This window comes from Rattus norvegicus, chromosome 7, assembly GCF_036323735.1.
Source record: "Rattus norvegicus strain BN/NHsdMcwi chromosome 7, GRCr8, whole genome shotgun sequence".
In the NCBI taxonomy this organism is placed as follows: Eukaryota; Metazoa; Chordata; class Mammalia; order Rodentia; family Muridae; genus Rattus; species Rattus norvegicus.
Window position 1 is genome coordinate 25,323,051 of NC_086025.1, and position 16,033 is coordinate 25,339,083.

Sequence of the window (16,033 nt, forward strand, 5' to 3'; positions counted from 1 at the left end):
ATGCTCACACACTTCCTCCTACCACAGAGACACTTTCTCAATCGAGTTTGCTGCTGCTCTACTTATAATGGCTAGTGATTAGAAACACTCTAGATGTTATTCAATAGAAAAAAATGATAAAGAAAATGTACATTTACACAATGGGCTATTACCCACTTAAAACATGAAATTATGAAACTTACAGCTAAGTGGATAGAACTAGAAAAAAATCATGCTAAGGTAGCCCAGACCTAGAAAGACAATGATGTTATGTATTTGCTTATATGTGGATATTAGCTGTTAAGTCAATGAACACCATCCTACAATCTATAGAACCACAGAGGTTAGGAATAGAGTAAGGGACTATGGCAAAGGATCTTGTTAGGAAGGGGAAACAAAACCAATATGGATGGATAGAGGTACTGCAACCGAGAATGGGTGGATCAAGTGGGGAGGAGGAGGAGGAGGAGAGAGGGGGACAAGGGAAGGAATACAAGAAAGACAGCTAAAATTAAGGATCGTTTGAAGGGTACTATGGAAGCCTAATACAGTAGAAGCTTCCTAAAATATTACCTCTTTGATGGCAATCTAAAAAAATAGCATCACATAATGGGGACACAGAGCCTCAAATCTATAACCAGGATTGAGTTACAATCTAATTGAGATACTGGCTGAAAGGGGTCTCACAGGAACCCCCAAATAACCTGGGTTGTTGGCAAGACTATAGCCTGCTCTCCATAAACTGACAGCGAGGACCCACTGCTGGAAACAACACTTAGACAACTCATTGAACAGGGAGAAGACCAGTTGGTGCCTCCAGACAGCCTTCGCCTCTGTGTTCTAGCATCTCCGGTACGTGGAGGTGTTCTGCATGCTGCCAAAAGAAAAAATGCGAACACCAACCCAACCACAAAACTCTGGCCTACAGCGGTGTGCTGCCTGAAAGCTAGGCTAATGCAATGATGGCGCAAAGTCTGAAGGAGTAACTGACCAGTATCTGACTTTACTTAAGGTCCACTGCATGCGGTAGAACCCATACCCAACACTACTGGGTAACCAAGAACCAGAGGTCTAGGGTGAAGCCACACTACTGGCCTAAACAGAAAGTAGCATTAAAATGACTCCTAGTGACATCCATCTATACTCATGGATAAGAGCCTTGCTTAGGGATCACCAGAGAAGCTTCCTCCTGCAGCAGATAGGAATAAACACAGAGCCCCACAGCTAGACGTTGTGTAGAAAGTAAGAGAGACTGGAACACTCAGCCCTAAAGAGCATGTTTCCATCCAATCTCCTGCCTCGGGGCTCAGGGAATCCTGCAGAGGAGGAGACAGATGGAGTGTTAGAGCCAGAGGAAATGGAGGATGCCAGGAAAACAAGACCCTCAGAACCAACAGGATCAAAGCTCATATGAGCTCATGCATGGGTCTGTATCAGGTCCTTTGCATGTATATTATGGCTTCCAGTTTAATGGTTTTATGGATTCCTGAGTGTGTGAACAACTGGGTCTCTGAGTTTTGTGCCTTCTCTTGGGCTCCTTCCCTTCTGTTTGTTTGTTTTATCCAGTGTGTTATGTTTTGTTTTATTATATTATATATGTTATGTTATATTATTATCCCTTAGAAGCCAGTTTGTTTTCTAATGAGAGACAGAAAAGTGTAGATCCAGATGGGAGAGAAGGTGGGGGAAGAACTGGGAGGAGTTGAGGGAGGGGGAATTGTAATTAGGATAGATTATGTGAGAAAAGAAAGCTATTTTCAATAGAAGGAAAAAATTAAAAATAAACTTTACTGTAAAGAAACTGGCTATAAAAACATTAGACAGTGAGATTAACTCGACAAAACTCTACATATCTTAGTGTATTTCTGGACAGTTAAAAATAGTCCAGTCATGTTGAAACTGAGATGCTTCAGATTGGATTTTATAGTCTCATGGTCAGTTATGTTTTCTGCATGTATTAACCAAAAGAGAAAGAAAGGAAGGAAGGAAGGATGGGAGAAAGGAAGGCAGAAAAGCATTTTTCAAAGGCCAAATATAGATACATGTATAAGTATAGGGCTCGGCCAATTGTTTTTTTAATTGATCCTCAATTTCAATTCTTTTCTTGTATAATACAATTCAAAATGTAAGTCTTTTGTACTCTGTGTTGTCTTTATTATATTTTCCTTTTTTCTTTAATATATTCATTTACTAAACAAATATTGAATGCCCATTTATATATTGAGTGGTGTATTAGATTGAAGAGTCTTGTGAGCAAAATCAGACATGTCCTATGTCCCCTGAGTGTGTGCAGTTCACCTGAAGAGATATGAATTAATCATGAAAATGCTGAAATAAGGATTGAATTCCAAATGTGAAGTATTATATAAGAAATACATTGTTGGACTGGGGGGAGGTATGGCTCAGCCACTGTGTTTGCAGTTTGACATGAAGACAAAAGTTTGAATTCTAATATTCATATAGAAAGCCAGATGTGTTATTGCATATCTATACTCCCATGTCTGGGGGTCAGGATGGAGACAGGATGAGTTTGCTGGTTAACCAAGCCCAGACAAATTGGTTATTTTCTCAGTGACTAGTGCAAAAAAGTAACATGGAAACTGAGTAACATACTTGAGTTTATCTCCATGTGCATGTACACATGGACATGTACCACATATATTTTCCCTCCTCGCCTCTCTCCCTCTCTTCTTTCTTCCCTCTCTCCCTCCCCCTCCCTCTCACATTTCAAAAATAGGTTTCTATAAGAGGACAGAACAAATAGATCTTCAGAATGACTGACAGAAAGGAAAGGGTGGCTCAGGGTGGCTTCTCTAGGAAGAAACATTGATGCTGAGCTCTGAAACTTAGAGCAATTCATGATCATGTTACATTGAGAATCTAAAGGAAGTTGAGTGTCAAATGGTGGTTACCAAAGCTTGGGGGAGTAAAGGGCAAGAGGGATGTGGAGAGGATGGTGAGAAGCAGAAGCTGTTTCTGCATATTTTGTTCTTTACAGTGGGATGAATATAGTTAGAAATAATCCACAAGCTAAGTCACAAGAGCTATGAAAGAACTATTGGATGTATTTATCAATATATCATGTGAGTTTATGGTGAATATGACTGTCAACAACTGAATAAGCATAGGGGCCATGTGCTGACCCAGAGAATGATGTAGAGAAGGGACTTGAACCTGGTTTGAGATGAGCGTGCTGTCTGCTGACTCCAGAGCATCTGTTTCTCACTCACACCATCTATTATCAGTTTTATATATTCAGTTGTATTTCTCACTGGACAAATTGCAGTAAGCATTTACTATGGGATTTGAGAACTGTGGGACTTGTAGTTTGAGAGAGAAAGCAATGAGAATGTACCATACTAACCAAGGAAAAGAAAGACGTTCTACCAAGATATGGAAGATTGCGCATACTCAGAATCAATGGTAGAGATTGGGCACCATGGAAAGTTTTCTGGGAGAGATGTCTTTGGTAGATCCTGAAAGATGGGAGTCTAAGGGAAAGGTTACCCCAGGTGGAAGGAAGGGTAAGTGTAGGAGGGAGTAGAAAAGTACAAGGTGACTTAAAGAGGTCAGAGCTCAACAAGGCTAAAGCACATGCATAGCAGACAGATGAGGGAATTATTAAAAGGGTGTTTGATATTTAAGACACTTTCCTATTTTGATCATGAGTCATGAAACTTTCAGTTCTACTTTATATATCACATTCATGATCCACAGTTCCTGCCATTCTATTTTACTCCAACATGAACACAATGAGAAAGTTCTGCCAAGTCAACACATCACGTGAGCCCTTGGTATGCATGTGGAAAGCTGGGATCATGCAACAGCTCCCAGAACTCATTAAACAGCTATTTCTGATTAAATTAAGCCCATTAATATCATCCTCAAAACATCTTTAGGGAGTTTGTTTTCTAATTATATCAGTAACTGTTTCCAAGTTGGCAGCCAACATTCTTCACATCTTACTTTTACACACTAATCCAAGGGATGTTACCCATATGGCACAACGATTTTCAAACAAAAAGAAATTCTCATCAACCATAATACTTCAGAACTGTGTTTAATTTTTCATGTCCCACTGGCATGATATAAATGCCTCTGTTTTCTTGGTTGCCCTGAACGCTGATCCTCATGTTTGTGTAGGCCGCCCCTCTCCTTTTCTTCTTCAATTGTCCTCCTCTAGGTCTTATCTTCAGCAGACTGCTCTCCTCTTTTGAACAATGCTGGGCCCTCTGTGTATACCCTATAACCATATTCCCATAAATATTTACAGAAACCTACTTGTGCCTTCCCAAAGACCCCATCATGTTTAATGTCTCTTCTCTTTCCTACTTGACCCTCTCTTCTTCTTAGACTATGTTACCTTGCTGGCTAAGTCTTTATCCATGTGAATCATTTTCTTCATAGTCAACTTCCATCACTTGCCAACATCTTTCTAAATCTGGAGCACTTCCCTTCGCCTTTTAATGGGCCAGTGGCAGTTATTTAACACATAGTATATATATATATATATATTACCAGGCTATAGTCAAGATTGTGTTATTTGGTTCATACTCAGATAATGCCTGGAAAGGTGCAGACATCAAATTAGTGACTGCTGCACTAATATTTTTCCACTGACTTGATTTGCAAATATGTCAAAGGCTTCTCACATATGTGAGGAGGTGGAATACCATGGCCACCGTATGCTCTCCTACCTTAATTGTTACATATTTAAAAATACTTACTAAGATATTATTCCTACTCATGATCTCTAGTAATACTGGTTTTTATCTAGGTGCTTCTAAATTTGAGAGACTTGGTGACTAGCATTATCCTACAGCAAAGATAAGAGGAATATGCAGGTGAGAAGACTTGGTGGCACAGCTTACATTCCCTTGAAATTACCTAAAACTTCCATATTCCATGTACTTCATTAATTACCCCATCAATATATCTGTCTATCCATACGTCCACCCATCCATCCATCCATCTATCCATCTATCCATCCATCCATTCATCTATCCATCCACCCATCCACCCACCCACCCATCCATCTATCCAATCAGCCAGTCAGCCAACTAAATAACTAACTACCCAGCCAGCTAGCCAGTCAACAATCCAACCAACCAACCAACCAACCAACAACCAACCAACCAACCATCCAACCATCCATCCATCCATCCATCCATCCATCCATCCATCCATTCATCCATCCACCCATCCATCTATCCAATCAGCCAGTCAGCCAATTAAATAACTAACTACCCAGCCAGCTAGCCAGTCAACAATCCAACCAACCAACCAACAACCAACCAACCAACCATCCATCCATCCATCCATCTATCCATCCATCCATCCATCCACACTTATCCACTCCATCCATCCATTCACTTATCCACTTCCATCTTCCCATCTATCCATGTATTCACTCACCTATCCATGTCTGTACCCATTATCCCAAAGCTCTGAGCTCCTTCTACCCTGTGCCATGCATGCTTTCAGTCAGCTAAGAAACAAAGGCAAAATGCGACAGTAAACCACTCTCTACTCGTGAAGGATTAAAACAACAATTACTAGTCCTTAAAAAGACCTTCCAGGACTTAACCTAAAAGCAGAGACACGATAGCTTCCAGCTCCTTCTCGAGAAAATACCCAGGGATCCTGATCTCTGGATTAATATTGAGTACCATTTGGTTACTGATTTCCATGGAGGCTATTGGGGCTATGAGCTTCATGTTTTATGTTCAAGTAATGAGGCTGGGTTGGTATACATCAGACCTGTGGGGATGCAGGGCTTGCCTGTTTCACGGGCTTCCCCAGGGCTTCTGTTGTTCGCATTGATCTTTCCCAGCAAGACACATTTTGATGCGGACCATCTATCTATACCCCATTCTTTTTCCTTCTCTCCTTTGCTCCCACAGTTCAATTGATTTTTTTTTCTGTTGCTAAACACGCACTCACCATGCAGTCCCTGCACCTTCTGCACAACTGTCATTTGGTTTACATTTTTTAAAAAAAATCAGATTTGGCAACCATTTTTTAAAAAAAGATCTGTTACCCCTTTCCGTCTCCCAGGGAAGTCATATTTACTGAAGCTGTCACTACATTGGGCACAGGAAAGGCCAGGAAATGCAGAGTCTGTCTGAAGGTAGGCTGGGCTGACCTGACTAATACTCTCTTTGGGAGCCCACCCCCTGTTGTTTACAGCCTTTGGTGTGCTTTCCTCTGCCTTCACCTATCCTGCCTCTCATCATCGTTCCTCAGCATCGTTGGAAGTTCAGAGTAAATTCACGAACACCTTTGCAATTCTTTCTAAGCTGACTAGCAACTCGGCTAACTTTTTCTTTCTGTCCGTGTGCCTGTCCACAGTGACAAATGACTGTTGTGAGGCTGATAGACGAGCTGGCAAGTAGGCTGCCAGGTAACATAGCTCTTCCTGAGATAACTTGGTGAAATACTGAAGGAAAGGAGAACTTGGCAGCAAACTGTGATAAAAAGCAAGCAAACAGGCTAAACCTTTATTCAGCATGGAAGGGTGTCATCCACTTCCTCTGTCTGGGCTCTGAGCACTGGGAACTGACAGAGCCACGAGACAGAAAGGCCCTATGTCTCCGAATTACTATGAAAAGGATTACTCACCAAACACAGAAACAAAATGAAAACAAAAACATTGGGTCCCTTTAAGCCACCGGAGATGGTAGGATTGTTGTTACAGGCCCCCCGTTGGTTGATATAAAAGGGGCATGGACAAAAGGCTCAAGAGGAATGGCCTCTACATTGTCCCTCCCACAGAGCAAAGGCTCTCTATCATGCTCTACATCCTTAGTAAGATGCTGGCTTTCCCACAGAACACTCACTGATGAATCCTTTGCTGGCTGAAAGGGGCAGTGTAGCAGTCATTCTCTTCCAGGTCTGGCAGTGTCTCCTTGTCCAGCCTCATTGGCTTCTTAGGTAACCATCTCCGGAACCTGCTTATTTGTTTATCGATCCTGTGGCACATGGAAAGCAAGATCAAAGGGTACAGCAAGTCAGCATCACTCCGAAACATAGGAGCCATAAAGACGACTCCATATCCTCCACAGATTCTCACTACTCTGAGCAGCCTTGTTTCTCAGATGGAGAAAAGAGAGCCAGGAACTTGATAATTCTTCCAGGTTCACTAAGTGGCCTCAGCAGCACTATCTTTGAACAGATTTGAATTATATATTCACTCATGCACTCATGAACGATCAAATGGTCCCAAGGTTGGAAGGCTCCGGAAAGGAAGTAGAGAGCCCTTTACACAGATGCATAGAAGGCTACATTTTGTAGAGGTTAGCCACTCATCTTGTGTCTAGAAAATATGAGCTCAGAGAAGCCTCTTAGCTGTAGTTAACTTGGGGCTGGGGCTGGGGCAATGGGACATTGTGACTGTACACAGAACCTGTTCTTGTGGTTTCTGATGGCTTGCCTGTCACACATTCCCTCCCTAGATAGCAAACACATAGCTGGCTCTGTTGTTTTCACTGTGCTTTTCAAATGGCTTCCATGGTTCTCCAGGCCCTGGGATATCAGGACACACTGGTGCCACTATGGCTACCATGCACAGAAAATGTCATGTGAAGGAAAACAGACTAGTATTGTACTGCGGTTTATAAAAGACACTTTCCAAATTGGTATTATTCTCAGTCCTTCTGACTACTGAACACATGTAGTTTCCAACTGTCTGGTTTATAGAAATATCCCAGCCCTGTTCATAGTGAACAACTAGAAGGGGCAAAACCACACCAGACTTGGAAATGTATATGTTGCCTGCAGTGGTTACCCTGCAGAGTGTTTTCTCTTGTGAACAGGTACAGCATACCAAACAGTATCACGTGAGGTACGATCCATAGCTGTTGTTTACACTTTCCACATACAGAAGAGACCACCCAAAGGGTGATTATTCTGACCAAATTAGCCAGACTAGACTCTTGGTTTTAGAGATTGCTGTGTTTGCCGATAAAGGGGGTTACATGTGAGGGATAGAGAAGGAACAAATTTCCCTAAAGAAGAAAAATCTGCTGAGGTTCATGAAACCAAGAATGAAGACTGGGTTGAAAGAGCCTAGGAGAGGAAAAAACACTCTCATCTCTGCCACTTTTCTTTTTATTTGATGGTTTATTTAAAGATACATAAAGACATGAATAGACACAACAATAATACTCAAAACGTAGTGAGAGGATATAGCCTAGAGGGGCAGAATGACACAGTGATCGAGAATTTTAACTCAGATGTTCAGATGTCTAGATTCAAATCCTGTCTTTGTAAATGCAAACAGGTATGACTTTGTACTAAGCTTCTTTCACCTCAAGGATTTTAATCTTAAAAAATGGGTGTTATCATGACACTCAGTTGGTGTCTGGTATACAGTAAGTGCTGACTACTATTACCACAACTTACCCCTTTCTGATCACAGGTAAGAATTTAAGCAAGCAGTTGAGATTTCTGGGTAAGATGCAAAGCTAGAACCCGCCTCCCTTATTACCCCGTTTGCGAGATGAACCAGTGCAGGGAGGGACAGACATGACTCCAAAGAAAAAAAGGAAGAGCTTTAGAAGTTCACAAAGGTGCTGATAAACCATCTCAAAGGTTCAAAAACAAAACAAACACTACCACCACCGACAACAAAAAATCCAAATAAGGTCACATTATGATGAAACTGAGTTAAACAAAGCTCAAGCCACAGAACTTCTTGCCTGGGGGAGGGAAAGCTGAAATCTCATTCAAAAGGTAGAGAGATGGCGCTGGTGAGAAAAGGTTGGTAGTCATACCTTTAGGACAAGTCTGCAACCCTCACAAATCTCAAACCAAGTTGTAGATTTTGGTAAGACAGCAATTCCTCTCAGGGACAGGCCAAACACAGTAAGGGAATCCATTTTACTACTGTATATGACTTAAAGGTCAGGGGCTGGGCACTGTCTTGGGAGGGAACCCATTGTTTAAAAAGGAGCTGCCATGAGCTCTAAGTAGTCATAGCAAGCACAAGCCAGGAAGCCTGAATTTAACCTACCATACAGTCCCACAGTCAAAGACAACCTTATTGGGCAGCCGTGAGAGAGAGAGACGAGCTGAAAACCGCAGCTGTCATGACAAGCAAGAGTAACACAGGAGTTGGTAGCCCTTAGCCTAAGTCAGCAGATGGATTATACCTCGGAATCATTCTAGCCTCTCCCTACCACTCTGTAGCTCAAGAATTCTGAGATGCAGCCCTCCGGGTGAGTGTTAATACCTAGCAGCTCCTGAGAGTACAAAGATAGGTCCCTTCTCTAAATAAATTTCAGGGCTGTGATTGCTCCCCACACTTGGAATGAGCTTGGGAAACATTCCCCAGGTAGAAGATTAGCCGTCCTAGCGTGGGTAACCCGAGGAGTCTGGGAAGGTTGAAGGAACTTGTCTAAGTCACAGAACCCAGAGCTCGGTGTGGGCAGTAGAAGACCCCTAGTATGTAAGGAAGGGGAGCAACCAAAGTGAAGAGAGCTCTGGGAAATGGGAAATGTTGGACACAGGCTCGATACAGTGTCACCGCTGGAGAGACGAGTCCACAAGTTCAAGTGACCCTACACCATGCTGTGTGCAGTAGGAAGGCTCCAGGTTCTGTGGCCCAGGAAAAAGCCACGCTAACATTCATTTTATGTAGCTGTTTATGCTTCACCATCATTATGCTATCCCTATGGTTTAGTGGTCCTCCTGCTTTACTGTATTAAAAATATTTATGCTTTTAATTCTCCCTTACGTGCTTATCCAATTACATTTAAGCATTTTTTTCACTTTTATTGAACAGTCATTTCTGTTTTCCTTTCCTTTTGCTCCTTTACGGTTAGTAACATTTTCCTTTTATTCTGAAGGTCATGTTTTTATTTTCCACTGCCCTACTTCCGTTAGCTCGGTTTTTGCTTTTTGCTTTTCCTATTGTTTCGCTCTTTTCTTCTCCCCCGTACATTCCTTGCCCCTCCCCTTCCCTTTTCATCTATGTAACCTCCAGTCTCCATTATTTCCCCCTTTCCCCACCTCCTTCCTTTATTGTTCCCACTTATTATTTACACATTTATCCGAAATAACTTTTAGCTTCATAGCAGATTTGTCATGGTTCTCCCAAGTTCTTCTTTTTCCCGATTGGTGATGTAGTAGAGAGCCTTAGTCAATTTTACATGCATTTCTGCATCTTCTGACTTGGACTCTTACAGCAGCTTGTTTATAATCTGAATGATATTGAGGACTGAGCCCTCAAGAATAGACAAGTATTAGGGGAGCGGTGCTTAATATAAAATATAAAATATATACTTTTCTGAGAGTTTGAAAATGTAAACATTTCTTGAAAAATAGACTTCTGGGTAAGAGATCTTCCCAAATTCGGTAAATTGAAGCAATGATATGAACAAATTGAGAGCTAGAAATGTAAGAAACATGACATAACCAGGCCCCGAGGGTCCCCACAGTTCTTCACCTGTGGGTTGTGATCTCTTTGGGGTGTTGAATAACCATTTCATAGGTGTCACCTAAGACCACGAAAACACAGATATTTTCATTACATTTCATAACAGTAGCAAAATTATAGTCATGAAGTACTGACGAAAAAAATTTTTATGGTTGGGAGTCACCCCAACAAGCGAAACTGTATTAAAGGGTCCCGGCATTAGGAAGGCTGAGAACCGCTGCTCTAAAAGATAGAATTCCTTAACTCAGTCAACCAGTGAGGCTTAAGGCTAATATGATGAAGAAAGAATAGAACAAGCAACAATCTAACCAACTAGAAACGCAACCAGCAAAATTCCTGGGGTTGGCAAACATGTCTTCATAATAACCTTAAAAGCGAATACCTCAACTTCCAACAAAGAGGGTCAGGTTAGCTAGTTTGATAAAGAAACAAGATCTGGCAATCTAATGTCTCCAGAAAAATACCTTACTGGCAGTGATGTCTGCAGAGTTGGCCTCCAAAGACAGAAGTCCATCTACTATGCAAATGGAAACCCAACTAGCCTGCTTAGTTACTGTAATACAGGATAGAGGAGACCTCGAAACTGATATATCCAGGAGAAATAAAGAAAACCATTGCATGGTGATAAGGGGGACAACACACACACACACACATGCACACGCACACACACACGCACATGCACACACATACACATATGCACATGCAAATATGCACATACACACGAACACACACACGTATGCACACGCACACACACACACCCTCACACAGACACAGAGAGAGAGAGAGAGACAGAGACAGAGACAGAGACAGACAGACAGACATTCATACACACTTGAGGCTTCCAATTTCATAAAATAACCACTAATGATCATAAAATGCCAGATAACAACTGACACAGTAAGACAATTATAGTGGATAATTAAGTATTATACACTCATCTTTAGATTGGGCCTCCAAACTGAAAGGCATCAAAAAACTTCTGACTTAAACTACAGCTTAGTCCCCATGGACTCAAAGATATCTTCAGCCTACTGCAACCGAAAGATACAGAATGAAAGTTCTTTTAGGAGCCCATGTAACCCTCTCTAAAGTAGTCTTGTTCTAGAAAACCATATTAAAACTAACACACACACACACACACACACACACACACACACACACACACACACACACAGTAGAACCAAATCATTTTTATATATTGTAAGGTTATCCTGAGATAAGAATGAGAAATCAATAGCTAGAAAAACTCGGAAACCACTCAAATACCTAGAGACTGAGGAATACAGTCTTAATAACCAGTAAGTCACTGAAATGATCAAGAATGGCATTTGAAAGTTCCTGGAATAAAATGAAAATGGTGTCTAATTTACCATACCCTTCTGAATACCGATAAGGTAGTTCTGAGTGGAAACTTGTATTTAGCAACGTTGCTTTAAATATAGTCAGCACAGCCTGGTAAATAACCCAATAATGCACCTTGGAGTGCTCTGGTGCATATACATGTGCAGGCCAGAAGGGGGCAGCAGATCCCCTTACAGATGGTTAGAGCCACCATGTGGTTGCTGGGAATTGAACTCAGGTCCTCTGGAAGAGCAGCCAGTGCTCATAACTGCTGAGCCACCTCTCTAACGCACCTTTAAGATCTTAGAAAAACAACAAACTAAATTCCTAAGTAGTAGGTAGCAAAAAACCAATGAAATAGAACCCTAAATAATCATATATAGGATGAGTCAAGCAAAATTTAGTCCATTTAAAGATATATAAGAGTGATAGACTCTTAGCCAAAAGAAGGATCACAGAGAACGCCATTAATAAAGTTATAGATGAAAAAGTAGTGTTAGAAAAGAGTCCAAAGAAGTCAAAAGAGTCATTAGGAAATACTTGAAAGCTTAAATTTGAAAATCGAAAATCTAGAAGGGATGGATAAATTGCCAGATACATGGGAATGTGACCTACCAAAGTTAAATCAAGAAGTTATAAACACATCCACACTCAGCAATGTGATTATAGCAATCACAAAGGACCATCCACAGAGAAAAATCCAAGTTCTGGACAAATTTACTGCTAAAGTCTACAGCATTTTTAAGGAGCTAGGAAACAGTAGTTCTTACCCAATTGTTTCACAGCAAGAAAGGAAGGCACACTGTGGAGCTCACCACACGAAAGCAAGGGGACTATGCTGCTTGAACAAGATAAGCCACAAGCAAACAGGACAACTCTAAAGCAGTGTCTCCGATTAAATCTAGATATAAAAGCTCTCAATAAAATACTCGAAGATCAAATTCAAGAACACATTAAGAAGATAATAGACTATGGCACACATGATTTTATTCTAGAGGCAAAGTTAATTCAACACATGCGATAGCTCTAATACAATGGATAATTTGACTTAAGGACGGAAATCACACATCACCTGAAAAGACACTCAAAGAAGCCTTTGACAAGGCTCAACATCTCTTCCTGACGGATGCCCCAAAGGAAGTATAATAGAAGGAACCTAGCTCAACAAAATAAAGGCTGCCCGAGACAAATATGTACCCACATTCTGTGGAACGGGGGAAAAGCAGAAAGTGTTCCTTTTACAAGGGAGACTGAGACAAGGGAGCTCAGTCTCCTCACACACGATTCGTCTTTGCTAGGACAGTAAGAAAGAAAGAAGCAAGAGAAACACAAATCAAGGAGGAAGCCAAGGTGTCCCTAAGTGCCGATGGCAGGACCCATACACAAAAGGGCTCGAAAGACTCTCAGAGAATTATTGGAGTTGACATATACTCTTAGCAAAGTAGCAAAATACAAAATCAGCATACAGAAATGAAGATTTTTTTTCCTATATCAATAATGAACTTTCCAAAAGCACAAATGAATAAAAGTACAATAACATAAAAAGTAGACCTCGCAATAAGAATGAAACGTAATGACATATATGAAACCCAAAAGTTTGAGCTCTAACATTAAAAGTTAATATCAAGTTTCACGTTGAAAATGAACTAAGATAGTTTAATCATAATTTTTTTTAAAAAAGTTCGCTTTTCAACATTTCCCGTTCAAGCCATTCACTTGTCTAAATTCATTGACGCCTTCCTTAACCAGACTCACAAAGTGGGCTTCCTATATTGAGCTGGTGGCCTTTCCTTTGGCTCCTGGCTTTATTTCATTTGATTGCCTCGTAATTCATTCGAGGAAGAAGTCATTGGCCCAGAGGTTTTTCTGTGACAGGGCTTTTACCTGCCACACACCTCCAGCGCGCAGTGCTAATCGGATTGCATTTTGCAGAATCTGTTGTGGGTACTGACTAGGAAGTCAGTGAAGCTGTGTACCAGCTCTCCACGTAGACAGAAACCAATGAAGCTGTAGGAGAAGTCAAACGTAAATCCTCAATGGGAACGAAGTGGCAGCTTTCGGCAGCCAGCTGTGTTACCATGATCTGAATGAAAGGTGATGTTGGTTAAGAGCCACTATAGTGGGGTAATGAAAATGATGAATGAATTGAAAAGTGAGGGGGTAGGGGGAATGAAGTAGAGTGGTTGGCTTGGCAGGAAAGGTGAAACTGTAGCTGTTCCTATTTTGTCTAAACCCAGCGTCTGTTGTCTTTCGGCAACGTCACTAACCTTCCCAAGTTAAGAGTTATCACTGATAAGTGGCTTTTAGCCCAAATGCTTGAATTACCCTAGATGCCTAGAACAAATGAAACTCAAGACGGATGATCAAAATGTGAATGCTTCACTCCTTCTCTAAAAGGGGAACAAGAATACCCTTGGCAGGGAAGAGAGAGGCAAAGATTAAAACAGAGACTGAAGGAACACCCATTCAGAGCCTGCCCCACATGTGGCCCATACATATACAGCCACCCAATTAGACAAGATGGATGAAGCAAAGAAGTGCAGACTGACAGGAGCCGGATGTAGATCGCTCCTGAGAGACACAGCCAGAATACAGCACATACAGAGGCGAATGCCAGCAGCAAACCACTGAACTGAGAATAGGACCCCCGTTGAAGGAATCAGAGAAAGAACTGGAAGAGCTTGAAGGGGCTCGAGACCCCATATGTACAACAATGCCAAGCAACCAGAGCTTCCAGGGACTAAGCCACTACCTAAAGACTATACATGGACTGACCCTGGACTCTGACCTCATAGGTAGCAATGAATATCCTAGTAAGAGCACCAGTGGAAGGGGAAGCCCTGGGTCCTGCTAAGACTGAACCCCCAGTGAACTAGACTGTTGGGGGGAGGGCGGCAATGGGGGAAGGGTTGGGAGGGGAACACCCATAAGGAAGGGGAGGGGGGAGGGGGATGTTTGCCCGGAAACCAAAGAATTATTATTAAGTATTAAATAAATTAAAAAACAAACAAAAAAGAAAGAGTTATAAGACAGGGTGATGTTAATGACTGGCACTGTTGCTGCCATCATAATCATCATCTTTTTGACCTGCAGGCTAGTTAGTAAGTATGTGAGAAGCTTTGGAGGTTTCCAGACACTTAGCAAGCACTGATGCGTTCTAAAGGAGCGCACACCAGGGAAGTGGCAGGGAGCAATAGAACTGGATTTTTAAAACACTATAGGGTTAAACACCAAGTACTTGGGAAACAGCCGGAGGATTGGGAGTTCAAGGCCAGCCTTGGTTACCTGAGATCATGTCTTATAAAGCAAAAGCAAAGTAATAAACAAAGCAAAATACAACAATGGAAGGAGGATATTCATACTGGGACCACTGCGCAGATGTAAAATGAAATGGGGACCACCCAGGTTCTAGAAGACCTACTCTGTGATCTATGTTGTTCACAGTAATAGACACTAGCTCTCAAACAAAGTCAGTAACTTCTGTGACTTCTCCTCCTTGGCAGAACTGCTCCCAATGGTTTTCTCCCTCTAATGCCAAGAATTTGTAAATTAGGTTCTATGGTACAAGAGCTTTTGAAGAAAGGAGCAAGGTTGTAGGACCTAACAGAAGAGCATTCTGGATGACTCAGATGGGATCAAATTAACAACACGAGAAGTTAAGAGGATCATCTCTAGGTGGAGGCAGGAGAGACGTCACAGAGGGGGAGATGAGAGAGCAAAGGAATGATGTGACCCTTGTGGCTGCCTTTGAGGACAAGTAGGACGAGGATGCCTCCCTTTCAGAAGTCAAGATTGACTTTCTACCAACAGCCTGCAAGGATATTGTCTTTAGCCCTCTGATGGCATCAACTGGGACTATGCCAGCAACCTAAAAAGAGGCCTGGATGCAGATTACCTTCCTAGTGGTCCAGATGAGAGCCCAGGCTGACCTGTATGGTTTTGGTCCTTTGAAGACCCTGAGCAAAGAAATCAGTTAACAATCTAAACTTACGATTCTGACTTACGAATCAGGTGAATAATTTTATGTTGGTCTGTGCAGGACAGTTTGAGGTAATGTGTTATGTGGATGCAGCTCTTAATTACAGTGTTAGTCTGCCCCACCCTAGAGGCCAGGCTGGGGGTAGCCAGGCTCCCAAGTTAGTAAGGTTGCCACTCCACAGGTATATTTCCACCTCCCCAGTAGGGAGAACAGTCCACGTCTCTGTGCAAGGACGCAGTGAATCTGAGTTCCCCTAGGCTGCTGTCACAAACACATTTCTGTCTCTATACAGCCAC

General features: G+C 41.9%; 1 protein-coding gene across 12 annotated transcripts in view; it reads right to left on the reverse strand.

Moving 5' to 3' along the window:
• Ano4 (anoctamin 4) overlaps positions 1-16,033 on the reverse strand; it is a 409,423-nt gene that overhangs the window by 106,662 nt on the left and 286,728 nt on the right. For 10 of the 12 annotated variants that reach the window (NM_001106778.2, NM_001395725.1, XM_039078688.2 and 7 more), the window contains one exon: positions 6,819-6,950. The exons of the other annotated variants lie outside the window; for them this stretch is intronic. Coding sequence is in view for 9 of the 10 variants with exons in the window: in NM_001395725.1 (NP_001382654.1) it covers positions 6,819-6,950 (132 nt within the window). In the remaining variant the exon portion in view is untranslated. The remainder of the gene's footprint in view (positions 1-6,818; positions 6,951-16,033) is intronic. 12 annotated transcript variants of the gene reach the window in all.